The sequence below is a fragment of the Notolabrus celidotus genome, chromosome 23, assembly GCF_009762535.1.
Source record: "Notolabrus celidotus isolate fNotCel1 chromosome 23, fNotCel1.pri, whole genome shotgun sequence".
In the NCBI taxonomy this organism is placed as follows: domain Eukaryota; kingdom Metazoa; phylum Chordata; class Actinopteri; order Labriformes; family Labridae; genus Notolabrus; species Notolabrus celidotus.
The window spans coordinates 8,672,390-8,699,838 of NC_048294.1; the positions used below are offsets into that span (position 1 = coordinate 8,672,390).

The 27,449-nt window shown below is 39.5% G+C and overlaps 3 protein-coding genes across 4 annotated transcripts; 1 reads left to right on the forward strand and 2 right to left on the reverse strand.

Annotated features, from left to right (window-relative positions):
• Nucleotides 1-201: 201 nt before the first annotated feature.
• On the reverse strand, nucleotides 202-3,294 carry cideb (cell death inducing DFFA like effector b). Its single transcript, XM_034676382.1, has 5 exons — nucleotides 2,870-3,294; nucleotides 2,440-2,554; nucleotides 2,122-2,280; nucleotides 1,842-2,032; nucleotides 202-499 (listed from the first exon to the last, which is right to left on the reverse strand). Exons 1-5 carry the CDS (start codon nucleotides 2,893-2,895, stop codon nucleotides 358-360), a joined length of 633 nt encoding a protein of 210 aa, XP_034532273.1. The 5' UTR covers nucleotides 2,896-3,294; the 3' UTR covers nucleotides 202-357.
• A 1,879-nt stretch (nucleotides 3,295-5,173) lies between these two features.
• Nucleotides 5,174-10,524, forward strand: tinf2 (TERF1 (TRF1)-interacting nuclear factor 2). Its single transcript, XM_034676390.1, has 10 exons — nucleotides 5,174-5,502; nucleotides 6,462-6,664; nucleotides 6,744-6,851; nucleotides 7,053-7,148; nucleotides 7,260-7,370; nucleotides 7,449-7,572; nucleotides 7,659-8,406; nucleotides 8,828-8,880; nucleotides 8,976-9,046; nucleotides 10,221-10,524. Exons 1-10 carry the CDS (start codon nucleotides 5,475-5,477, stop codon nucleotides 10,338-10,340), a joined length of 1,662 nt encoding a protein of 553 aa, XP_034532281.1. The 5' UTR covers nucleotides 5,174-5,474; the 3' UTR covers nucleotides 10,341-10,524.
• Nucleotides 10,525-11,359: 835 nt separating this feature from the next.
• dhrs4 (dehydrogenase/reductase (SDR family) member 4) lies at nucleotides 11,360-16,718 on the reverse strand. 2 transcript variants are annotated; one of them, XM_034676391.1, is made up of 9 exons: nucleotides 16,628-16,718; nucleotides 15,570-15,685; nucleotides 14,226-14,403; nucleotides 14,030-14,131; nucleotides 13,865-13,935; nucleotides 13,672-13,723; nucleotides 12,089-12,223; nucleotides 11,918-11,973; nucleotides 11,360-11,831 (listed from the first exon to the last, which is right to left on the reverse strand). In XM_034676391.1, the coding sequence occupies exons 1-9, from the start codon at nucleotides 16,685-16,687 to the stop codon at nucleotides 11,717-11,719; spliced, it is 885 nt and encodes a 294-aa protein (XP_034532282.1). In that variant the 5' UTR covers nucleotides 16,688-16,718; the 3' UTR covers nucleotides 11,360-11,716. The 2 variants fall into 2 exon arrangements, with proteins under 2 accessions (XP_034532282.1, XP_034532283.1); XM_034676392.1 differs by lacking the exon at nucleotides 16,628-16,718 and adding an exon at nucleotides 16,046-16,167.
• Between the last annotated feature and the right edge of the window lie 10,731 nt (nucleotides 16,719-27,449).

Genomic DNA, 27,449 nt, shown 5'->3' on the forward strand with positions numbered 1-27,449 from the left:
AAACGCAGTTCAATTCTTAAGTAAAAATATTGCACATCAGTTTAAAACCTGTAATGCTGGCTATGACACTCATCCTCCTGTTATCCCACCGAGTGCTTACCATGTCAGTCAACTTAGCAGCAAAGGTTTGGTTGCTTTTCTGTAAGATACTTTCTTAACTACAGTCTATATTTTTAAAGTAGAGTGATGCATCTCAACAAATGCTCATGCAACAACAGAGGTTTATTTCTCCTTAATTTAAAGGAGGCAACCTACAGAAAATACAGAATCTTTTGCATTCCCAATAAGTTGCAATGTCACGCTAATATTTGTTTAAATATCATCGTGTTACAGTTACATCGATATCTTGTTGCTCCATCAGTTCCAGCTGGCAGTGTACTCAGCCCTCTGAGGCTGCCAAAACTCTGCCCCTTCGATAATCCGGCGGATCATGGAGGCAGAAGTGATAAGCAGGTGTCCGGCAGCTTGTAGGAGGGCGGAGGCCACACGTAGGGTTTCTCTGTAAAACAGAACCAAGATAAAAGAGTCCTCAGGATGATAACTCAGACACACTGTGAGGACTTTGAGCAAGCTTATTACCCCCTGATTTGAGCAAGTTCCTTTTCTGTGACTCATTATTTCTGTAGAGACTTTTTTTTTTCAACAAACATGTCAGTAATATTGTTAAATAAGTCACAAACTATTTCAGATGTGCTCATTTTTAGAAGTTCCTCCAGTTTGGATTCCTCAGTCCTGTTTCTTGTCAGCAGTCTGTTCAAATAATGTTGCTTTAATTTACAGACAAAATAAAGAAAACTGATATTCAAGCCAAAAAAATGCACAGACAGTTCTTTCCGTCTCACACCTGTAGGCAATCACCTGCTGTATCAGTGCTCTACAAGCCAAGACTCCACCTGGTGTCTGAAGTTGGTATTAAATAAAGGGTCTCAATAAAAACACACTTTCACTCCGACTATTTCTGTTGTGATCTTTTGATAGAAAAAATGAGGGTCCATTGAGAAGAGATGTAATGAAAAGCTGTAGGGATAATTGTGTGTTGCATGTTATACCACTATATGTTTTATTTACTGTAGGCTACTTTTGTACTGTGCAATTGAAAATTAGAACCCACTTGTTAAGGATAGGATTAAATTAAATTCTCAATATGCATAATAATTTGAAAACCTACTACTTTGTTAAAGTTAATGATAGATTAAAGATCATGCGTATAGTCCAGTAACACAACACCTTTTAAAAGAAGTACAGCTGTGAAAGTAAGATTTTTAAAAACCTGTTTCATATAGATTAAATGTTAAATTGGTAGCTCCTTTTAATCAAAAGAGAACAAAGAAGTTTTAAGCATCTGAAACCAGATTTTCAATATACAAGCAAGGTATGATGGCAGAATAAGTGTGATAACTAACAATGTGGTTTGATACCAAGGTGAAAAGGAGGATACAAGGATGAGAACCTAAAAAGGAAATCATAAAATATTTAATGTTAATATTGCAGAGCAGCTGATATCAAACCATGTGTGAGGGTTTTGTTTTTCTCAGAAGGCCACAAGTAAAAGCATAAACACTTTTTTTTACATCTAGATGATCTAGGAAGTTGAATTGTATTTCAACTTCCTCTGAGGTGGGAAAATTATGTTTTTCAAATTCTTGGCCTGAAGCTGTTTTCTGAATTTAAAGGGTTCTGTATTCCAAACCTTTTGACTTGAGATTAAACACATGGAGTTCATTTCTCTGACAGTTAAACAGAATTTCTGCAGAAAAGAGACTCATTCACTTCTCTGTGTTGCCTCTCTACTGGGCCTTTTTTTTTCACATTGACCTCTGACCCCTCCCCTTCCGTCTTACCTGAGGATCTTCTTGGGCCCCAGACACTGAAAGTCAGCGCTCACAGAGTACAGGCCTTGAAACGTTGCCTTCACACTCAGGGAACCAAAGAGGTCCTTGGGGCTGATCCTGTAAAGGTCAAAGGTGACTCGAGCTATGTCTCTCCCGGTCCGCGGCTTGTTGAGGTCTTGAGATTTGGCCACGACTGCACCCTGCGAGGTTGAAGACGACATTCACTATCATGTTAAACAGTCATGACGGATAAAGACTAACAACACAAGTCTCTTTTTTTCGAACATACAGACGGTTGTCTCCATGTCTGCCCAGGCTCCAGCGCCATGAGCATAGTGTTGTCGGGCAGCGTAATGAGGAACTCATCGGAGTCTACCTCTGTGCCGTCATCCTCACAAACCAGAGACAGGGACACTGCAGACAGGGACAGCAGCAGTGCCTGGCACACCTACAGCACAGATACAAAATACTGAGTCTAAGATGCTTTGAGGTTAAACAGCCTTAATGTCCTAAATAAACTCATCCTGTGTGAAGTGCAATCTTTCAAATACACTGATTATGTCATGGACAGGTAAAAGTATAATTGACCTCTCACGGTCCGCCTCACCCTCTCTTTCAGCTCCTCAAGGGTCCCTGCTGTGATGCCCTTCCTGGTCTCCCTGTTGTGTGTACAAACTCTGAAAGGACGCTGCGGTGGAGACCACACTCGCTTTGTTACAGATCTGAGAAAAATGACAAAAATGAGGATTAAATTATCAATAGCATTGGACACTCTGAGATGTGAAGTAGCCATTTCACCGGATTTCACCAATACTACAAATATTTTAATTCCATTTTGTTTAATACCTCAGTAAAGATGTTGCACTTAATTTATCACAAGATAACACAGCAGAAAACTTCATGAGTAACTGAATTAGTAAATTAATTTGATAACGTAGCCTTCTTTAAATGGAGCTCCACGGTCTTGTTTATGTTGTCAATCAAGTTATTAACCATTAACCAATACAACAACAGGCCAAATTTAATTTGTCACTTACTTGAGAAATGAAGAGGTGGTATCCATGCTTGTCTTGATGTCTCTTTTCAGACTTACTTTTCTATATATCGTGTTTCGGTGTAGAAAATTGTAGTATAATGTCAGTGCTGCTTGTATTTGACCCAGCAGCTGGACTTTGCGACTAACCTGGTGATAACTCAGATACAGAACAGCAGAGGGCAAAGTTCATCCAGAGTGAGGTGTTTTTACTACCTCTATAGCCTGAGTGATAGGCTTACTGGATGTTTGGGGTTGCTGCCAACATTGATATTTGGTCGATAAGATAATGAAATATCACACAAATAATATCTTTTGAGATATGTGCCTACAATTTTTGCTGACATTTACAGTAATGATCTCTGGTAAACAAAACATGCCACTGTATTTAATTTAATGTATTTGCTGTGTTGGTAAGACTCAGGTTTTAACTCAAGCAAAAGTCACAGTACCATTCTTTAGAAATATCAACAGTGTGGAGCTAATATTAAGCAGTTTGTATATATTTTATACTTAATTTATTATTGATTATATTTTGTTTTGCTTGTCTAGCTGTGCAACGCAACTACAACCTTAAGTTGTAGAATAAAATGTTCAATGTTTGCACTGAACATTGGTAAGTGGACCTTCTTCCCAACACTTGCACAATAGTTGACCAGTGTGTTTCTTAAACTTTGTGGATATATTACTACTACTACTACTACTACTACTACTACCACTACTACTACTACTAGTACAACTACTACTACTACTAATAATAATACTAATATCTTTATTTGTGTAGCACTTTTAAAAACACATGTTTACAAAGTGCTTTGACAAGCAAAACATGGCAGGATTCAGAAGACAAAATAAACCTTTAACAGACAGAGGAGGGTAGAAATTCAAACAATGCAAAAACAAAATACATCTAAATAACTGACTAAATAAAAATAGATAATTAAATAAAAGCATTAAAGGACAATAATATAAAAAAGGTTTTAAGAAGAAGAAATTTGACCATAAACATTAAGGAACCCCCCTCATACTTGTTGTATTAGTGCGTGTGTGTGTAAGTGTGTGTGAGTATTTGTAAGTGTTCGTGTGGGATTGTGTGTGCGTGTGTGTGTTGGTGTGAGTCTATATGTCGGTGAAGGTGTATGGTGGACAAGTGTAAACATGTCAGAGTGGGTGTAAGGAATACCCACTACCTGTGAGATCAAATTAACTGTAATGTGCATGTGAATGAACAACACAGGATCTATGAAATGAAATTTGATTTCTTTGTTTTGTTTTTTGCTTGTTTGTGGTGTTTTTATTTTTATCTTATTTTTTATTCTTTGGAATTAAGATGACAAATTATTTGAATCACAGGATGTACTGATGTATTTAGACCTGCACACTCAATCAAATAAAATTATATAAGAAAAATAAAAATAAAAAAAAAGAAGAAGAAATTGACATCACATTGGAGAAAGCGGAAAATCGAAAAGGAAAAATTAAGAACATTGTAATAATAATAGTCGAAGAATAAATAAAAAAAACAATAAATAATCAAATAAAATTAAGACAATTCAGAAGTTGGATAAAACAGATAATATATATATATATATTACGGAAGAGGATTAGGGCCACTGAAAAAAAAAGAAAATTAATGTCAAATTTTTTTTTTTAATTATTATTCTGAGATTAAATTCCGAATTCTGACTTTATTCTCAGAATTCTGACTTTTTTCTCAGAAGTCTGAGATTAAAGTCAGAATTCTGACTTTTTTCTCAGAATTCTGACTTTAATCTCAGAATTCTGACTTTAATCGCAGAATTCTGACTTTTTTCTCAGAATAATAATTTTAAAAAAATGTGACCTTAAATTTTAAATTCTTTTGATTTTTTTCCCTAATCCACTTCCATAATATCTTTATTATTTATTGATATAAATAAAATAATAAAAAGCGGAAGTCACCTAAAGGCAAGTCAGTAAAAATAATAACTTCAATATCTGACGATATAAATGACGTTACATGAGGCAGTTCTAGTATCAATGTTAATAAATGAACTCAAGTTAATATTATTTTTAGTTGGTGTGTTCGAATGTTTCTCCAATTTTGTGTCCAAGCAAAGAATTTCGTTGTTTTTAAACTATTTTTAAGTAAAAAACAGAACATCCTGAGCAAGGCGGGAACAATGGTCGACGAGTGTAACGTCACATCCTGGAAACAACATTGGGTGCGCTTGTTTGGTGAATAACGGCGCGCGCATTGGCGGTGCTTCTCGATAGAACCCATATGTTTATTTCCTGACGCGCTTATCACCGCCCATCCGTGTCACGCTGACGTTCAGCTCTGAGGTATCGATTTCATCCCAGTGAGGCGGGAGGATGAGAAGCATAACTTTTGATAGACGCGTTGCTAGCTGCGTTTCTAAAGTGCAAATACAAACAGCGTGTGAATAATAACATTCTGACCTGAAACTTTAGCACATCACCGGAGTTATAACTTTTCAACGGTGACTTCTTTTCGGGGTGTTAGCTTTGAAGCTGAAGGAGAACAGGAAGGTTTACTTGCTAAGCTAAGCTTGACGTCAACTTTGGCTCATTCACCTTATAAAAGGTTATCTTGGCTGTTTCAGGGAATGGCAAAGAGACAACCCGCTGATAATGGTAAGTTTTTAATAGCTATAATAATATGAAGACTAGAGTAATGACAGGCATTATTTTTAAAGTTTAATTATTTATTTTATGTTTTATTTTTTTAAATGTAATTATGTTTTAATGTATTTTTCTATTTATATTTTAATATATTGTATTTTTTATTAAGTTAAATTTTCTTTTTTTTTTTTAATTTAGAATTTTTGATTTACTTAATTTTTAATTACAAAATAACTAGTTTCAGTCTATGGTTTAGTGTGGACTTTACACCCTAACTTAGGACTCAACTTCTGCAGAGCTAATGTTTATTTATTTTTTGTTATTATATTTTAATATAATCATGTTTTAACTAATTTACCTTTTTTTGTTTTTAATTTATTTTTAATTTTTGTATTTCATGTGTTTTTTATTTAAGTATTTTTTCTATTTCTTATGTATTTTATTTTTCAATTTTTGATTTACTTAATTTTTAATGGCAAAATAACAAGTTTCAGTGTATGGTTTAGTGAGGACTTTACAATCTCACTTAGGATTCAACTTATGCAGAGCTAATGTTTAATTTTAATTTAATTTTTTTACTTTTTAATTAAATTATATTTTAATTTATTTTACTTTTTATTTTTTGATGTATTTTTTCGTTTTTATGTATTTTTTATTTTTGTATTTAATGTGTTTTGTATTTATTTTTATTTCATTATTTTTTCGTTTTTTAATAAATTTTTGATTGACTTTATTTTTAATTACAAAATAACTAGTTAAGTGTATGGTTTAGTGTGGACTTTACACCCTAATTTAGGACTCAACTTATGCAGAGCTGGTGCAACAGGCCACAGTTGACTAACATGGCAGCTGTAACTGCTGCATGTTTACATTATAACTGTCAATACATGGAGATAGGCCCAGATTTTTTAAAACCCTGTGTTATCACATAGGTAAGATGTTCATGATTATATGCTCCGATTTCTTCTCAGATGCCAGCCTCCCCTTCGCTGCTCTCCAGCTGCTGGCCCCGCCTGTGCGCCTGGTCTCTGCAGCCCTCTGGAAAGTGATGAAGCAGAGGGATGTGATGCAGTACGGGGTCGTGGAGGAGTTTGTGACATCGGCCTGTGAAACTATCCCTGGGCTGCTCACCGTGAGACACCAGGGCAAGCTGGCTCTGGGTTTGAGAGGACGGGTGAGTTTAACAGAGACAGGAACGCAGACACACACAACATGAGTGAGTACATGATCATCAAGCTCCTCCCTCTTTGTAGTACATCCTGGAGCTGTGTTCGTCGAAGCCAGATGAAGAAGTAATAAAGGCGAATCTGGAGAGGATCCGTGCTCCTGCTGCCTTGGCGCTCTCCTCTGCTTCTGTGATGGTACAAAAGATTTCCCTTTTCTTTTTCATATAATGGACTTCTGTTTTCAGAGTACTGCACATGTCTATTCATCCATCTTTCTAAACAAGAAAAACGCTGCTGTTCTTGTGTTGTGTCTGTCATTGCATGTTGCTACATTCAAGTGTCAAGTATTGGTTGTTTTGATTGTTAAAAATGCAACTTTTGCTTTCCATTTTCTAGAAAAGGGATGTTAAAATTTTAAGAACAGTGGAAAGTTTCCATTCGTTGGTCCACGTGCTGCTGACAGACGCTGCAGAGAGAGAACAATTCTTCAAGGTGAGTTTTGCTGTTTATATGCATATGTAATCACCTTGCAATGATCTCGTCTCGTCTCCCAGTTTTTGCCTGTAGGAATGCCACATTTTCTGTAATTCTCTCCTCAAATAGGACGAGTTTCCTCAAGATTACGGTCCCGAATATGACCAGGAGCTGGAGAAGCTGCTGTGGGAGTTTTTAATCCGAGTGGACCAGCTGCTTCCTGTTCCCAACCTAGCTCAGGTAGATGGTGAAGTTACAGCAGACAGAAGTGCATCAAAAGTCTGAACGAATCTGATTCTAAACCATATTTTTTCCTAGACTGTTTCGTGGCTCAGCGATGCCCCTCCTGTCCTGGAGGAGTGTGCGCGGGCGGCCACTCAACCTCAGCTCCTGAAGATTTTGCTGCGTCATCAAACGTGTCTGGGTCATCTGGAGACTGCAGGCAAGCGTTTCAGCTTCATGCTACGATGAATGAAACAGTCGCCTGTTTCCTAACAATTCTATTTGTCCACATGTTTTTGTTTACAGCCTCCCTCCCTCCAAACATGGGTGACTCCATCCTGGATTCCTTGTCTCTACCTCTATCTGGAAAAGTCCTTTCAAATCAACCAACAAGAGCAAAAACAACTACCGTGGAGGCCTCTGTAAGTGCGCGAGCACAAGATAAAACCCCGTTTATAACACCCGTTTTTGGACTTATATCCAATGAAGAAGTTCCTGTTATGGCGTCCGACAATAAAAAGACATTAAGACATGATGAGCATCTCAAATTCACCGTGGTTAAACAAAAACAAAAGAAAGAAGAGGAAGAAAAAGTAGAGGAGGAGAGAAATGCATCTAAAAGAAGCAATGGGATGAAACGGAAGCAACCCGCCGAAAGACAAAGTGAATCTGACGAGGAAGAGGAAGAGTTGGGTGTGACCACATCTGGGAGAAAGTGGATGAGTGGGAGTTTGAGACATGAGGAAAGGACTCTGAAGAAGAGTAGAGGTGAGCAGGAGATGACAGAAGAGAGCCAAATGGACGGAGCAACAACTGAGGACGAGGAGGACGAAATGCTACACCCGCCAAAAGGTTTGCCTCCGTGCTCCGCTTTGTCCTCTTGCATGAGCAGAGAGCTCAGAGTTGTTATTGAAAAACTGCCAGTGGCTTCTTTTTACAATCACGTACCAAGCAGAGGAGGACAACCTTCGCTGGACAAAGCTTGGACGTGTAAAACGGCGAGCAGCCAAGCTCAAAAGCCGGACTCGGACTGTCCCGGCCTGGATAACAAAGAGTAAGAAACAAGAGAAAACGATTTCAATTACAAGAACTCAGCGACTACTTAAACAAAATGAAATTGTAAATGCTAGATTTTGCAAGCTTCCTTTTTTTCCTGGACTCCTGTATCACACTTTAATTAAATGCTGAGTGTTTGCTCATTATCAGTGTGGGTACATAGCAGAAACAGACAAATACAATAAAAACAGCAGAACGTTTTCTGGTTTCTTTTGTTTTTTCTTCCTTAATCGGACTAAGTGATGTCAAAATACGTCCGCTCTGTTGTCCCCTTCAGAATAACAGCTCAAATAAAGAGAAACATCACCATTCAACTCAGTTTAAACGCTTATCTCTAGAACCACAATCACAGCGTACTCACAAATAACCAGATATTAAAGCTGACTTAATGGCTCCATTATGTTATTTGTGCTCGACAGGAATCAACCTGTAACAAGAACAAGCAGCTCTTCTCAGCGTCAGACGACCGCAGGTGATTTAACTTACAAAGCATGTGAAATTAACTCAAAGGATACAGATATAACATCAGCATGGGTTTATTCTAACTGTGTTTACATGTGTGTTTAGAGACGGCGGGAGAAGCTGACGACTATGTGGCTGATTCAGAGGACGAGGCAACAAAGAACTTCAAAAGCAGGGTATGTTTTTTTTTTTTTACATTTTCTTAAAAAGAGCATCAAAATCCTGGCCTAGCGGTACAAGCGTTTGCCCCATATAGAGAGGCTATAGTCCTCATCGCAGTGGTTGCAGGTTCGACTCCTGACCTTCACCATTCTCTGCATGTCTTCCCCCTCTCTGCTCCCCACGTTTCCTGTCTCCCTATCCAATAAAAGGCAAAAATGCCCCCAAAAATACACAACTTTAAAATCCTAAAGACACTGCATGCTTATCCCCTTCACAGTGCTTGATTTCTTGATCAAATATAACTTTTTTTCAAATAATTTTTCTATTTTTTTGTTTATTACAAACACCAGTGCCATAGAAAGTCTGCACACAGTTCAATTCCCCCAAAATAAGGAGTTAAGAAAAACTGAATAAAGAGCTGTTTACTAACAAATTTGACTAGATTCAATTAAGTTAAGAGACAAAATAAATAATAAATAAAGAAGCAATAAATTAAAAATCGAATAATTTGGGGCGATAGTGGCCTAGCGGTCTACGTGCCCAACATACAGAGGCAAACAGTCCTTGTGGCAGAGGTCGCCGGTTCAATTCCCGGCCGCGACCATTTGCTGCATGTCATCCCCCTCTCTCTACTCCCCACATTCCCTGTCTCTCTTCAGCTGTCCTATCAAATAAAGGCAACCCCCCCCCCCCCAAAAAAGTATAACTTAACATTTAAAAAAATATATATAATAATTCAAATTTAAATGTAGGGAAATGAATCAAATTATTATTATTTTTAAATCATTAAACAAAAAATAAATAAAGAAGTGTGTTAGGTTGTTTACAAATAACTTGAAAAATGAACTCAGCCTGATGGGAAGATGGGAGAATTCTTAGTCTTTCTTCTGAGACCTCGTTATTATTCATGCCTTTCTTAATTTTTAAAATATTCCTCCTTATTGTTGAACCTATAATTAATTTTCATCCATCACAAGTATATCTTCTATAATTGACAGCCATCGTTTGTAACTTCTGTCTTTTTAAAAAAAAAAAGTATAATATATTTTTATATCTTACACTTTTTTTTATTTAATTTTTTTACATTTTATGAAAATAAAGAGAATAAAGCAATGAGACAAACTGTGACTTGAAATCTCCCCACGCTGCAGTAAATATACCTCCTCTGCTCTGCTCTGTCTCCCTCAGCTGTTCATGAAGTGCTACTTCAAGACCAAACACGGCACCTACGTTCCCACTCTGAGGGAGTTCCGGAAACCTGGAATGACCAAGCGGCCCTTATCTTCTGCTCCCAGCAAACGGAGATGAGGACACAGATTTCCACCCAACGTCTTAATTTGTAAAGTCAGATTGTGGCTAACGTGTTTTTAGATCCAGCAAAAGCCTTAAATCAATTGACAGAACACATTACTGTGTCTTATATATTTTATGGATTTTATTTACTTTTAAGTAGCGATCTGTCATCATGGTAAATAAACTGTGTTGTCACTGATTATGGGCACAGCCTTGCAAACAAAGCTGTTATTATTATTAATTGTTACTGCTTAGCTAGCTTGTAATAAAAGGCGTATGATGTGTAGGTTTTCAAACAAATAGAGGATTTATTTAAACTTTTTTAAAGTATGCTCAGTTAAAGTTTGGATGATATATTAGAAAAATGCACTCTGTACTTTATTTTGCATTTCAATAAAGTGTCATTGGATCATGCTGTCGAACTGATTTTATACACATGGTTACATTTTTATAGGTAGGGTTGCAAAGGGGTGGAAAATTTGCATAGGAAGTTAAGCTGGGGAATTTTGGAAAGATTTCAATTTGGAATTTATGGGAATTAATTGGTAATTTAATAGAACATTATCATATCCAACCATAAATAGTTGTTTTCTTATAAGCAGACATCCATCCAAAATGGTACAATAAAACAGATTTATTTGCAAGTAGAACTTTATCAAGCGTTAAATATTTTACTGAACAATCAATTATTTCATTGAAGAACAAAAACATGAATGTTGAGTTAAATATTACTCATCCCCCAACCCAACCCATTCAAAAATTAACAAAAATACAATCAAACAAAGTCCCATTCAAAATGTTAAATGAAAAGAGCCACTCTCCCTCTAAAAAAGTCCCATTCAGGATGCAAATAAAAAGCGCATGTAGGGGGCATGATCTCAATAGCCCTGCAGTAAGCAGTGTGCTATGTGCATGTGATTGAGGAATAGCATAGATATTCAACTTTACTTGCATGAAATCTGGTTGTTTTAGTCAGGATTATGCTAAAATATATTTTCCCTAACTTTATTTAAGTTCCCTATTAAGAGCCAACCTTTAATTCAGTAAATTGATGGTTTATTCCCATAAATAGATGTTATAGTTTCCAACTTTGAAAATTCACGGAATTTTGCAACCCTAATATTAAGCTATACAATTTCCATGAAACAGGAGCACGTCTAATTGACTGCATGAAAAAAACAAGAGCAGCTTATCACAAGAATTAGAAAATAATGATGTCACAGCTTTAGGAGGCCGGGTTTCTGAGTTTGTAGTTTGTAATTTAGAACAGCTGTGGGTACAAATTGTCATATCTTGTTTACAAATCTGTACAAAGACACAAATAATCTCAAGTATCAACACAAAGTAGCAGAGAGGATTAATTGCATCCCCCTTTTTTTGCCAGCGGCGCTTCAGAGTCGACAGCTGATCCCGCCGGTCGCTGTGATGGTTTCTCCAGTGATGTAGGAGGCGTCGTCAGAGCACAAGAAGGCAACCACTCCCCCTATTTCCTCTGGTTCTCCGATTCTGAAGGGAAGGAGAGTGGAAGAAATATAATTCAGTAGCTGAAGATCCCTTTTATAAACAAACTTCCATGCCAGTATAAGCTGTACCTTTTAATGCTCATCAGCTGTTTATACCCATCCATGATGTCCTCATTTTTCCACAACTGGAAAATAAAATACACGTGATTTGAGTAAATACTACAAGAGTAAACAAAACCCATGTTGTTGAGCAGAATTTAAATGTATGATGAAGCGGAGGAGTGTGTTTTGTTCCCTCACTGAAGAGCTGAAGCGGGTTTTGATGACTCCAGGTGCAACACAGTTGACCCGTATGTTGTCCTGAGCGAGCTCAGGAGCAAGCGCTCGGGTCAGACCCAGCAATGCTGTCTTACTCACACTGTAGGCACCCAGGCCCTGTAGAGACAGAGACGCAAAGTCTTTAACATGCACACAGCAGAAACAACCAAAGCAGATAGTTCAAGACTAACTTAACAAATCCTGGAAATCTCATCTTTGTTGCCCTGTGGTGGATAAAGTTATCACCTCACTGAAACTGTGACACCAAAGAATTGGGTAGGGACGCTCATTCTGTCAGCTAGGGTAGGTTCCTCCATCATATAGGGTAGGACATCTTTCGGTAGGCTAGCTCATTCTGTCTGGAAAGGTAGCTCATTTCGTCATGTGGGGTAACTCATTTTGCCTGGTTGGGAAGCGAATTCTGTAGGAAGGGTAGCTTCTTCTTATATCATGTGAGGTTGGTCACCTTTAGGCAGCTTAGCTCAGTCTGTCAGTTATGATACCTCACTCTGTTGGGTAGGCTAGTTTATTCTGTTAGGCAGGGCAAACAGGTAGGGTTTCTCAATCTATCAGGTAGGGTTACTCTTTCTGTTAGATGGGACAGCTTTCATACAAGTAGGCTAGCTTAATTTGTCAGGTAGGGTAACTCATTCTCTCAAGTAGGCCAGCTGTCAGGTAGTGAAACTCAGTTTGTCAAATAGGGTATCTCATTCTGTCAGAAATGGTGGTCAAGTCTGTCAGGTGAGGTAGCTTATTCTGTCAGGTAGGGTAGCTTATATAAAGGTAGACTAACAATCTGTCTAGCAGGGTTGTTCATTCTTCCAGGTAGGGTACTTCTGTCTGTTACATAGGGTAGCTCATTGGGTCAGGTCGGGTAGCCAAGTCTGTCTGTTAAAAGGGGTTGCTTATTGGGTAAGGTAAGGTAGCTTTGTCTGTGGAATAGGGTAGCTCATTGGGTCAGGTAGTGAAGCTCAGTCCGTCAAATAGGGTAGCTCGTTCTGATGGAAATGGTAGCCAAGTCTGTCAGGTGAGGTAGCTTATATACAGGTAGGCTAACACAATCTGTCTGGCAGGGTAGTTAATTCTTCCAGGTAGGGTACTTCTGTCTGTTAAATAGGTAGCTCATTGGGTCAGGTAGGGTATCTCTGTGTGGTGAATAGGACAACTCATTTGGTCAGGTAGGGTAGCAAAGACTGTCTGTTAAATAGGGTAGCTCCTTCTGTTGGAAATGGTAATCAAATATGTCAGGTAGTCTATCTTATAAACAGGTAGGGCAACTCAGTCTGTCAGGTAGAGTAGCCGTGTTTGTAGGTTGGGGAAGATCATTCATAGGGAATAATGCTTGAAACTTAAACCACCAGAGAGGGCAGAAGAAGATAACTTTCCCGTTTGGTGTGAGTTGATTTGCTACTTGGATGAGATGAGCTCTACAAATTGACATGAGGTGATTATGATATATTAAATTAACTCTACCACTGCTCTGGATTCTGTGTCAGGGTGCTAGAATCACTGTTGAAATCTACCAAGCACCAAGTGTGTTATTGATCTGTTGGACTCTCACTGACCTGAATAGGTTGGTATCCGGCTATAGAAGACACGAATACCACACTTCCCCCTCTAAAAGAAAAAATGCAGACACATTCAAGACTTAGCATTTCATAGTAAAAGGTGTCTCATTTGAATCATGGTAAGCTTTAAAATGAATGTATTTTTCTATACAAGTGATAGTTTTGTATCATGTTTTAGACAGCTACTTACCCTCTCTTTGTCATATGAGGCACCACCAGCTTCGTCATGAGGTAGGCTGCTTTCACATTTACAGACATGATCTAAAAAGAAATGTAAGACGTAAGATAAGAGCCACAGATTTATATATACAATACTTTATATCATGAGGTTTGTAAATCAGTGTTTTCTGTGTACCTTGTCCCAAACGTCCTCTGAGGTGTCCAATATGTTTCCAAAGAAAGGGTTCACTGCTGCGTTTGATACCAGGATATCAATGCCCCCAAACTGATCCAAAGTCTGCTCCAAACACAGGGTTTTTAAAGCCTACTGAACAACCTCATAGTGTTGTGAATACATCCATAAAGAGATACAAATCTAAAAAAGCACTCACCATTTGAACCAGTTTTTCTCTGTCTTCTTCTTTGTCGACATTACAGGTAGTCCCGGTCACCTGGATGCTCTCACTCTGCAGCAGGGCAACAGTTTTGTCCACGTTGGCCTGCCGCCGGCTGCTCACCACCACGTGTGCTCCTCTCTTTCCCAGAGCCTGAGCTGTAGCCAGACCAATTCTGAGGAAGAGGAAGAGGAGGAGGAGGAGAAAGTGTATTGGATGTGTCTGTGAAGGTTCTCAGTCATCCAGGTCATGATCATTCAAAGCTTGATCTGTAAGGCTTGCTCCGTAAGCCAAGACAAGTTGCCTTATGGATCAAGTTTTGAATGTATTGGATCTGCACAATCTTTGTGTTAGACTGTAAAATGCTCTACTTCAAGTCAAATTAATAACAGTACAGGTAAGGGAAAAACATCCCCTGTGATTGTTACACTATCATCTTATTTCATGAGAACATTATGACTTATGTATTCATGAGAAGCAGGAATCTTCTCTTGGTGTTTGTGAAGGTGGTGCTGAATATTTTTTTCTCTTTATGACCTTCAATAGCAAACGAGACCATCAGCAACAACACTGACACCTTCTCTGTGGACATTTTTAATGCCTGAAACCGCCCTGAGGGGGTAGGTGTCAGACCAGATGATGGACATCTCACTTCAGAAACAGCCTTCATTTGACTGTTTTCATGGAAAATAATCACATTGCCTGATAAAGTTGACTGTTAAAAGACAACAGGTTGAGGATTTTGTTGAAAACACTACTTTTGCATGTATAGGACAAGAGATAAGAGGTATCACTTTGTCCACAAGGGGCGCCAGAATCAATACAAAACAAAAGTTCCTCACAGCAGCTTTAAGCTGTAACAGAATTATTTTTAAGTGAATAATTGAGCCTTATCTGTCAGAGTTTATCCCGAACAAATTGTCAGGTCTGTCCATAAGAGGTCATTGTGTATCCACTATTGTTTCTTTTTCACAATTGCTGGGAAATGTAAGTTATCAGAGAAGTGTGGACACCATAATGGATGAACAAAATCTGATCCATGGCCTTACCTTCTTTGGACTCTCATTCCAGGATGGCTGATTTTGTGTTTTTTCAGGACTCAAAACAAACAAAACTGGAAGGACTTTTGTTTTTACTTTTACTAATGTTGCTATGCTGTTGTATCTACCTGTCCATTCAAAATAAAGATACAATTTAAAAAAAAAGAAATAGTGACAAATACCATCACCAAACACCCAGAGTCTAAATCAACACCTTCACCTTGAAAGTTAACGTCGTGTACTTATTACCTATTTACTTACTTCTGTTATTGTTCTGTGGAGTGAATCATGCAAGTCTTACCCAGCTGTCGAGGCTGTGACTATGGCTACCTTTCCAGCAAGGCTGCTCTGAGACATGCTCCTTTGTCCTGCGACAGGATTGGTCCTAAGGCACCTGAACACACTCCTCAACATCACCTGTGAACAGAAACAGTCACGGATATTTTTCTATGAAATTACATGATAACTAGGGGAAAGGTCATCCTGGATCTGACAGCAGGTGTGCACGAGAATCAAGCAAAGCAAAGAGAGAGTCACATGGAAAACACTTTGTTAAACATTCTCAGAGTTATAAAGAGATGTTATTAAAGCAAGTTGGAGCAACAGTAATGGTTAAAGGAACTATATATGCAAAGGTAGAACCAGACAAGTTCAAGTAGATGTTTGTACATTATTTTGCGACCGACACAATTATGCAGATGTCTCCATATACGTTATCTCACCCTGCAGACAGGGAAAAGTTAAGAATGTTGAAAGACAAATGGTCAAAACACTTACAAAGTCTACTACCTGGACCTTTGACTGTGCACGAGTAATGTGTTGCTGTGATCAGTGAGTGTTTTCCGGGTAAAAAGTCTCGCTGTCAAAATAAAAGCCTCCACTGCACAGCCCAGAGTATTTGTTTCCAGCTAAATTCAAAATAAATAAAGTAAAGTCAGTCCTAAAAATTCATGCCGTTGAAGTGTTGAGTTATATTTTGCTGTACCGTGTGATAATAATCGCACCGTGGGTCAAGATTTTAATATATTTAACGATTTAAATGTGACGTTTTTATTAACAGCAATATCTAGACGTCCTCAAACGCAACACGCAAAAACTAGCCAATCACACGAGCCTCGGAGTCCAGGCTGCAGATTCTTACTCGATCTCACAAACACTGGATCGGACTACAGCCATAGAAGGAAGAGGACGCCCTGGGAGCAGACATGGAGAAAACAGACTGAAAATGACATCAGGATACTTGATTCTGAGCTCAAAAATCTGAATTACACCCCGACAGATTCAGTTACACATTTAAGAGGACGTGACTTAGAGATTCAAAATCTAAAGAAGAAGCTGTATGATGTAATGAGCCAGCACCTGCCTCATGCCTCCAGATCCCTGAATCTTGTGGACACCTTCAAAGTCCGAAATGAGCATAAGGTGAAGACATTAGAGGCTCAGTTGGAAGAAAGTGCCTCCAAACTTAGAGCTCAGGAGGACATTAGTCAGTCGCTGCAGAAGGAGGTGGAGTCCAGAGAACAGCTTCAAAGGAGGGAACCCACCAGTCTGGACACAGGGTTCACATATGAGACTACCACTACAGAGACAGTCAAACCAAGGCATGAGATAGTCGAGGAAGACCCTGAGACGATCCAAGAAGAACATCCAGTGGTCAAGGAGGAAAAACAGACAGTCCAGGAAGAACAACAGACTGTCCAGGAGGAATCTCAGATGGTCCAGGACGTACATACCATGAACCAGGAGGAACAACAGACTGTCCAGGGAGAACAACAAATTGTCCAGGAGGAACCTCAGATGGTCCATGACGTACATTCCATGATCCAGGAGGAACAACAGACTGTCCAGGAAGACCCTGAAACTGTCCAAGAAAATCCTGTGACCATCCAGGGAGAACACCAGACAGTTCAAGAAAACCCTGAGACCATTCAGGAAAAACATGAGATGGTCCAGGAATGTGAAAATACACTTGAGGAGAAGATCTCTCATTGGAGGAGGAGGTTAGAAGAATTGAAATAGTCTGGGGGAATCCTGAGGAAGGGAGATCCTTTTAATTCGGGGGTCAAAGTATGTTGCTTTACTAGTAAGGAGAAGGAGTCCGTACCAGAAGTTGAGACTCTTAGTGAAATGGTGGAGGAGGGCTCTGATACTGACCTCCGACATGAGCATAAGGTGAGGACATTAGAGGCTCAGTTGGAAGAAAGTGCCTCCAAACTTAGAGCTCACGGGGACATTAGTCAGGCGCTGCAGAAGGAGGTGAAGGAGCTCAGAGAAAAGCTTGAGAGGAGGGAACCAATCAGTCTGGACACAGGGTTCACATATGAGACTACCACTACAGAGACAGTCAAACCAAGGCATGAGATAGTTAAGGAAGACCCTGAGACGATCCAAGAAGAACATCCAGTGGACAAGGAGGAAAAACAGACAGTTCAGGAAGAAGAACGGACTGTCCAGGAGGAACCTCAGATGGTCCAGGAAGAACAACAGACTGTCCAAGAAGAACCTGAGACGGTCCATGACGTCCATTCCATGCTCGAGGAGGAACAACAGGTTGTCCAGGAAGAACAGGCTGTCCAGGAAGACCCTCAGACGATCCAAGAAGAACATCCAGTGGACAAGGAGGAACACGAGGAGAATATCTCTCTCTGGAGGAGGTTCAAAAAAATGTTCACTCCAAAACACAAACGTTTATTTAAGTCCAAACGCATGAAGAAAGAGAAGGAAGAGGCCAGAGTTTCAATGTGAAGAATCTTGTAGTTTCTGACTGCCAGGACTTCACTTGTTCACACGTCTGGGTTTTCCCCGGGTACTCCGGTTAGCCCACACAGTAAAGGTTTCATTTTTTTTTTTATCTTTACCAATTGAAAAAAATAAAATTCTTTGAACAAAATATGTTTATATGTATGTATGTATATAACAATATGATTTATAGTTACTCATCAGGTTACTGAAGTGTGTCAGGTAATTCTCTAACAAACTATTTGTTTATCATTTATTTTATTTAGATCCAATATCTGGTTTTGGCTCCTAAATGCTAACTTTGGCTTTCAGTTATAATAATAATAATAATGATAATAACAATAATAATTATTATTATAATAACTGTATTTATATAGCACGTTTAAAAACAAGTGTTTACAAAGTGTTTTGAAAAGGAGGAGGAATTTTAGCAACGCAAAACAGAATAGAACGTGAGGTTAAAAAGAATAAAGTGGTGGCACAAAAGACCAATACATAATTGTTTAAGAGGTTTTTCAAGAAATACATTACAAAATAAAATAAATGGATAAGTTATATAAACAACATTATTGGAATTGTTTTTGCTGTAATATGTTTCTTTGAACCACAATACTTTTATTATCTAGAAAAAATAATATTATCAAAACTTTTTTTCTTCTGGGTCTCAGGAGGATGTGATGTGAAGTTGTCGCCCTCTCCAACCTTCCCATACTGCTATGGGTGTCCGTGTCCGGTGTTAGCTCTGTTAGCATGATGCTACTCTGCCAGTATTCCCTCTGGTGCTGGGTTAGCTCGTCCACCTTATTGTAGATACACTTGAGGTCAAAATTATTAGCCTCCCAGGAATTCTGGAACATTTTCCTTAAATTCTGCCCAATGTTTGAATCATCGATAAAACTTGATATAAGCAAACATTCACCAGTGTTCTTTAGTAGCTTTGGTACATTTTGGAATTTAAAATACATTTTTAGGATAACTTTATATCAAATATGGTGAAAAATGGCGTGGTCAAAATTATTAGCCCCCATGTGAATTTTTACTTTTAAAACACACCTGAGCAGTCAGTTTGTTTCCTAACGACACCTGTTGGTCAATTTGCTTCCTAACAACACCTGAGCATTCAAACAGCATTGAGATTTACTTAAGGGACTCCAAACAGAGCACTTGAAGAGGTTATTGAGAGAGACTACTCTTACTAACCATGCCAAAGACAATGGAAACCAGTCTTGAGCTCAGAAAGAAGATATTTGAGGCTCATAATAAGGGGGAAGGCTATACTGTAATTTCCAGGCGTTTTACAGTGTCTAGAATAGCTGTATGTTGCAGCATTGCAAAGTACAAGGAGACAAACTCTGTTAGAAACAAACCTGGGCGTGGTAGAAAACGCAAGATTTCAAGAACTTTGGGGAGGAAAGTAGTCAAAGATGTTTGCAAGAAGCCCTGGACATCTTCCAAGGTAATTGTTGCTGACCTGACCTCCTCTGGAGTTGATGTTTGAAGGAGCACAGTTGTGAGGGATCTTCATCATAATGGGCTTCAGGACCATCGTCCCAGAAGAACCCCTTTACTCAAAGAGCGGCACATCAGAGTGAGACTGAGGTTTGCCCGAGAACATTTGAAAGGTAAAGATGAGTTTTGGAAGTCCATCCTTTGGTCTGATGGAACTTTTTGGGCACATGGGTGTTGTTCATGTTTGGCCAAGAAAGGGAGAGTCCTTCAACCCTTAAAACATGGGCCTCAGAATTAAACATGGTGGAGGGAGCATCTTACTGTGGGGCTGTTTTGCAGCCTCGGGCACCGGAAATCTTGTTCTGGTGCATATCATCATGAAAAAAGAAAGTTATGTTGACATTTTGAGGGATAATGTGAAGAACTCTGCTCCTAGTCTAGGCTTTGGTCGGCGCTGGGTCTTCCAGCAAGACAATGATCCAAAGCTTACGTCAAAATTGGTCCAACAGTTCTTAAAGGACACCAAAACCAAGGTCCTGGAGTGGCCCGTGCAGAGCCCAGATCCCAATCCTGTTGAGAATCTGTGGCGGGTGCTCAAAGTGAATGTCCATGCTCAGAAACCATGTATTTTGGACCAGCTGGAACAATTTGCATTGGAAAAATGGGCCAAAATCCCTCCAGAGACATGTGCCAACCTTGTAAAGAACTATTTGAAGAGGTTGTTGTCAGGTATGGCTCAGAACGGGCACACTATTGACTACTTAGGGCCAGGGGGCTAATAATTTTGGACATGCCATTTTTACCTTTCCTTGTTTTAATTCATTGCATCAATAAAAAAATCCAAATCAAACAAAGTGAACATTTGTCTTTGTTATTTTGGAAACACATAAACTAGAAACACTTGTTTTTAATGGTCATTTTCATGGAGAAATCAAGGGTTTTATCTGATTTCACAAGGGGGGCTAATAATTTTGACCTCAACTGTAGATCTTACAGTCCCCATAACGGTGGGTGGAAGGACAGGTCGATGTCGTCTTTTCTGAGCTTTCACCTCAGTACCAGCACGTGGTCCTTGCCTCCTTTTCCTCAGCTCGAAGGGAACATCGGGCCTAGCATCGTTTAGCATCGACATGCTATGGGATGCTAACAGCTGATCACGTATGTAAACAATGCGACCATAGTCACATGTAGGATCTCCAGACACACACAGGAACAAAAATAGTAAAAACACCACTGCAAACGTAGCCAGTTTGGTGTCCATGGCCAACAAATGAGTCATTAAAAGTCCTGACAGGCTCCAAATACTGGGTTTTACTTCCGGGTTTTCTTTGACTGACAGCTGCCGTAGGGAACATACAGCTGTGGGAACAAAGGGCTGTGGGATCATAAGGCTGTGGGAACATAAGGCTGTGGGAACATAGGGCTGTGGGAACATACGGCTGTGGGAACATACAGCTGTGGGAACATAAGGCTGTGGGAACATAGGGCTGTGGGAACATACGGCTGTGGGAACATAGGGCTGTGGGAACATACGGCTGTGGGAACATAGGGCTGTGGGAACAAAGGGCTGTGGGATCATAAGGCTGTGGGAACATACGGCTGTGGGAACATACGGCTGTGGGAACACACGGCTGTGGGAACATAGGGCTGTGGGAACATACGGCTGTGGGAAGATAGGTCTGTGGGAACACAGGGCTGTGGGAACACACGGCTGTGGGAGCATCGGGCTGTGGGAACATAGGGCCGACAACTCCACTTTGAGCATCCACACTTTGAATCACTTTGGGATTCTAGCGGCCTATCACTTCTTCATTCATCCGAACAGAGTGCATAAATCCACAAACACTCTCCTAGTTAAGTGTGACCATGCTTTTACTTCCAGTTAGTTCCTGATGCTAACAGGTAGCTCAGAAATCTAAGCCCTGATTGGCTTTAACCGTGCAGCATCAAGCAGATTTGTTGCTCAAATTGAAATGTGTGATCTAGAAGCTGCACTTGCATGCAGATATCCATTTACAGGGATAAATAACTCATTATCAGATTGCTTCTGCATCCACCCAAGCCTGCTGATGTGGATTGATTCCCATGTCTTTGACTTCAAAAGTACCACGAATGGAAACCAATAACATTTGCCATGCTGAAAATCCAGGCACCCAAGTATGGATTCTGCATTTCTGTGGATTTGGTGATGGAGATTACCAGGAAGCCAGTTTGGTGCATAGACTGTAAAAAATATGGACGTAGTATCCGTGACGTCACCCATCTGTTCCTGAGAGCTGTTTTGAAGCAAATCGACGGCGGCAGCCATATTGGTAATGCGGAACTGAACTAGGCAGAGTGTGACGTAGTGTGAGTCTCTTAGCCAATGGCTGTGTGTTCCCGACCGGGAGTCACGTCAGTCATGTCCTTATTTGGGCAAAACTCATAATCTTAATATCTTCTGAACCGTCATGTTAGAAAAAAATTCAGCCCCCGTACAGTGTGTGCCATTAGAGAGATTAGCGTTGTAGGGCCAAGCCGTTTTTTGAACCAGGCTGTAAACATGTTTATTAATGCTGCAAAGATCGTCTTTTTCCCATTCATATCTATGTGGTTTCCGGTGTTTCTGCAGCCAGCCTCAAGCGGATTTTCGATGTATTGCAGTTTATAACACTTCCGCATTGGCTTCATCGTTTGAGACCGGAGTTTGCCGCTTGGTTTGGTGTCTATGGCCAACAAATGAGTCATTAAAAGTCCTGACAGGCTCCAAATACTAGGTTTAACTTCCGGGTTTTCTTTTGATTGACAGCCGCAGTAGAGGGAAACTCCATAGGATCTACAGTAGTGAAACTACACTGTAGGGCGGAGCTTGTTACCGTGGCAACACAGAAATTACCATGGCAACACAGAAGCTGGCGACAAAAAGACCAATGGGAAATTCCATGACCGCGAACTGAATGTGATGAAAGGTCAATGGCAATTTTTGACTATGACATCACAAGGTCATTTAGAATGTTGAGTCAGGGTAGGCTGTAAACCACAAAAACCAACAAGCAGCTCACAGATCCAGACCTGACACAACCGTGTGGAAAAAGACTTTACGAAGCGCTTTTAATTCTTTTAAACCAAACAATGTTATCAGCATTTGCAGCGGCTTTTTCAAAAATGGGGACTAAACCCAGCTCGGATACAGCACCAGAGCTCAAGAGCTGTGTAAAGCACCCATTGAAAGATTCTGGGGCAACCCCAAAGAAGGGAGTGCAATTTAATTCAAGGGTCAAAGTATGTGTCTTTACTTGTAAGGAGAAGGAGTCCGTACCAGAAGGTGAGGGCTCTAATCAGCTCCAGAACCTGACTACAACTGAGGGAAACCTCCTGCCATCTGCCCGATTTATGATAGAAGAGGATGAATATGATAAACAGCGCAAGGTGAAGGTCCCGCCTGGTCAGACTAATAGAAGGAAGAGGACGCCCTGGGAGCAGACATGGAGAAAACAGACTGAAAATGACATCAGGATACTTGATTCTGAGCTCAAAAATCTGAATTACACCCCGACAGATTCAGTTACACATTTAAGAGGACGGGACTTAAAGATTCAAAATCTAAAGAAGAAGCTGTATGATGTAATGAGCCAGCACCTGTGTCATGCCTCCAGATCCCTGAATCTTGTGGACACCCTCAAAGTCCGAAATGAGCATAAGGTGAAGACATTAGAGGCTCAGTTGGAAGAAAGTGCCTCCAAACTTAGAGCTCAGGAGGACATTAGTCAGGCGCTGCAGAAGGAGGTGGAGTCCAGAGAACAGCTTCAAAGGAGGGAACCCATCAGTCTGGACACAGGGTTCACATATGAGACTACCACTACAGAGACAGTCAAACCAAGGCATGAGATAGTCGAGGAAGACCCTGAGACGATCCAAGAAGAACATCCAGTGGTCAAGGAGGAAAAACAGTCAGTCCAGGGAGAACAACAGATTGTCCAGGAGGAACCTCAGATGGTCCATGACGTACATTTCATGATCCAGGAGGAACAACAGACTGTCCAGGAAGAGCCTGAAACTGTCCAAGAAGAACCTGTGACCATCCAGGGAGAACACCAGACAGTTCAAGAAAACCCTGAGACCATTCAGGAAAAACATGAGATGGTCCAGGAATGTGAAAATAAACCCGAGGAGAAGATCTCTCATTGGAGGAGGAGGTTAGAAGAATTGAAAGAGTCTGGGGAAATCCTGAGGAAGGGAGATCCTTTTAATTCGGGGGTCAAAGTATGTTGCTTTACTAGTAAGGAGAAGGAGTCCGTACCAGAAGTTGAGACTCTTAGTGAAATGGTGGAGGAGGGCTCTGATACTGCCCTTCGACATGAGCATAAGGTGAGGACATTAGAGGCTCAGTTTGAAGAAAATGCCTCCAAACTTAGAGCTCAGGGGGACATTTGTCAGGCGCTGCAGAAGGAGGTGAAGAAGCTCAGAGAACAGCTTCAAAGGAGGGAACCAATCAGTCTGGACACAGGGTTCACATATGAGACTACCACTACAGAGACAGTCAAACCAAGGCATGAGATAATTGAGGAAGACCCTGAGACGATCCAAGAAGAACATCCAGTGGACAAGGAGGAAAAACAGACAGTCCAGGAAGAACAATGGACTGTCCAGGAGGAACCTCAGATGGTCCAGGAAGAACAACAGACTGTCCAAGAAGAACCTCAGATGGTCCAGGAAGAACAACAGACTGTCCAAGAAGAACCTGAGACGATCCCTGACGTACATTCCATGATCGAGGAGGAACAACAGGTTGTCCAGGAAGAACAGGCTGTCCAGGAAGACCCTGAGACGATCCAAGAAGAACATCCAATGGACAAGGAGGAACACGAGGAGAATATCTCTCTCTGGAGGAGGTTCAAAAAAATGTTCACTCCAAAACACAAACGTTTATTTAAGTCCAAACGCATGAAGAAAGAGAAGGAAGAGGCCAGAGTTTCAATGTGAAGAATCTTGTAGTTTCTGACTGCCAGGACTTCACTTGTTCACACGTCTGGGTTTTCCCCGGGTACTCCGGTTAGCCCACACAGTAAAGGTTTCATTTTTATTTTTATCTTAACCAATTGAAAAAAATAAAATTCTTTGAACAAAATATGTTTATATGTATGTATGTATGTATATAACAATATGATTTATAGTTACTCATCAGGTTACTGAAGTGTGTCAGGTAATTCTCTAACAAACTATTTGTTTATCATTTATTTTATTTAGATCCAATATCTGGTTTTGGCTCCTAAATGCTAACTTTGGCTTTCAGTTATAATAATAATAATAATAATAATGATAATAACAATAATAATTATTATTATAATAACTGTATTTATATAGCACGTTTAAAAACAAGTGTTTACAAAGTGTTTTGACAAGGAGGAGGAATTTTAGCAACGCAAAACAGAATAGAACGTGAGGTTAAAAAGAATAAAGTGGTGGCACAAAAGACCAATACATAATTGTTTAAGAGGTTTTTCAAGAAATACATTACAAAATAAAATAAATGGATAAGTAAATAAAAGCATTAAAAGGACAATAAAAGAGGTTTTCAGAGCAAGAGGACAACTTCACATCGGGAAATTTTAAAAACCTGAAAAGGATAAATTAGGAACATTGAAATAAATGAAATAATAATAATAATATTGATACATTAAAACAGTAAATGATCAAATAAAATAATCCAATACAATTTTTTAAAATAGACACTTAAGCCGGTGTTGAATGTGAACACTGAGCTGAAATTTCTCACTGAATGTCTTCATAGAGCTGAGACGGTGACATTATACGTGGTAATTAGCCGGGCTGCTGCATTTTGAACTGTCTGAAGTTGGTTAATTGATTTTTGGTTCAAGACCTGATGTCCACTACAAAGGACAGATGATACAAGTTAAATAAACAACATTATTGGAATTGTTTTTGCTGTAATATGTTTCTTTGAACCACAATACTTTTATTATCTATCTATCTATCAAAACCTTTTTTCTTCTGGGTCTCAGGAGGATGTGATGTGAAGTTGTTGCCCTCTCCAACCTTCCCATACTGCTATCATTTAAAATGCCCTCCTGTATTTTATCTTAATCGGGTCAATGTCTCATTGTCAGCATTTCATTTCCTGCAGTGGGTACATATTATTTGACTTCTCTTTGTTGAATCTCCACATAACCTGCCTTGAATTTATCATATACCAGTCCTTGAGTCTCAACCTTAGGTCCCAGTGGTCAACACAGATATCATGTGACTTGGATGAGGTGAGAGCTTCCCTTGTCTTAAGCCTGTGATTCACTGCTGTGTGCTCATTTAGTCCACTGCTCTGATATGGATGGTTCCTTTAATTAAAAGGTTATTGCTGCTGAGCATCACATCCTTATCTTTTAATATTCACCATCACATGTCAGGCTATGACTCAAGCTTTCATAATGAGGCAGGGAGGAGGAGTTAAAAAGGCGAAAAAGAGAAATGTTTCCTTTGGGGAATTTATTTATTTACCCTAAAATGAGTTTTAAAAAGTACACACAGAAGCAGAGGAGCGGTGTATGTCTGCTTTAGTGAAGTTTGAAGATACAAATTGGTGCTAATCAGTGAAGCGGATCCTGCAGAGGGGGTGCCTTGATCTTTTTTTTTGTGCTGGTTTGAATATTATGTGATTTATATCTTCAAAAGAGGCAATTACTAATAGATAGGTTCATTTGTTCTGCTTGTGGATGATAAAATATCTTGTAGTCTCATCCAGTTGTACAAGATTTCCTGAAAAACTCAGAACAAGTTAGGATGCTGTGATTTGTTCATGGAGTATCAACAAGCTTCAATCTTCCCTTTGGTTTACTGTACACTCACATGTGTAGTGTCATAGAGCAAACTCTCCAAACCATTCAATAACAATAATTACATCAAAATACTCCCCACTAAATTGCCCTCAGATTGTTATTCAACCCAGGTGTTTGTGTTCACAGTAGGGATGTAAATTTCAAGTATTCTCTGTGATCGATCTTTGGAAAAGTTAACAATCAATTATCGAATAATCATGAAATAAAACGTAAAAGTTTACCATTTTTCCTCTGAATCGAATGTTCCTTCACGACACAATGTATATAACTGACAGTATTGAATAGCTACAGATCATATTGAGGTGTTCAAAATGTTAAACACGCTGAATATAAGATAAGATAGTCCTTAATTTGTCCCACAACAGGGAAATTTAAGTGTCACAGCAGCAAAGTAGACAGTGCAAAAGAGTCTATAAAATAGCAATTATTTAAAAAGTTATTAGCAATTAAAATTAAAGAGGTAAAAATAAGCATATCTTACAACATATATACAAAACTAAATAAGTAAATTTACAAATATTTCCAAACCAATGATGCGGTGAAAATTTGCACAGACTTGTAGCCTAGGTATAAACAATGTACAGAACAGTACAATATCAACATGTGGAGCAGGCTCATAATCTCCATGGACTTACAGTCATAAAAGTGAAGGCTCAGACTTCAACAAGGGAACTGAACAGAAACATATTTCAGACTCACAGTGTCCAGTTTTCTGTCTACTCGTTCATATTGAGAAAAATAAGCATGTGAACGCGGTCAGGTGTCAGCTGGGAGAGCAACCGGGTCATAATCAGTCCATTGGCGGAGAAAAAAAGCGCTCGTGGAGACCCGTCACTCAGCTGAGTGTCTCCGCTGTGCAACACCTTCAGTCAGCTGATTCACATCGAAACATGCTTCAAACTTAGAACACCTCCCTGATATCTGAACGAAGTATGAGACCACATCAATCAATCCATCAATCAATCAATCAATCAATCAATCAATCAATCAATCAATCAATCAATCAATCAATCAATCAATCTTTATTTGTGTAGCGCCAAATCACAACAAATGTTATCTCAAGACGCTTTTACAAACATAGGAGGTCTAGACTACTCTATGTCAAATTATGAACAGAGACCCAACACCAAGACAGGGTAAGACTCAGTCTGACCCCACCTTAA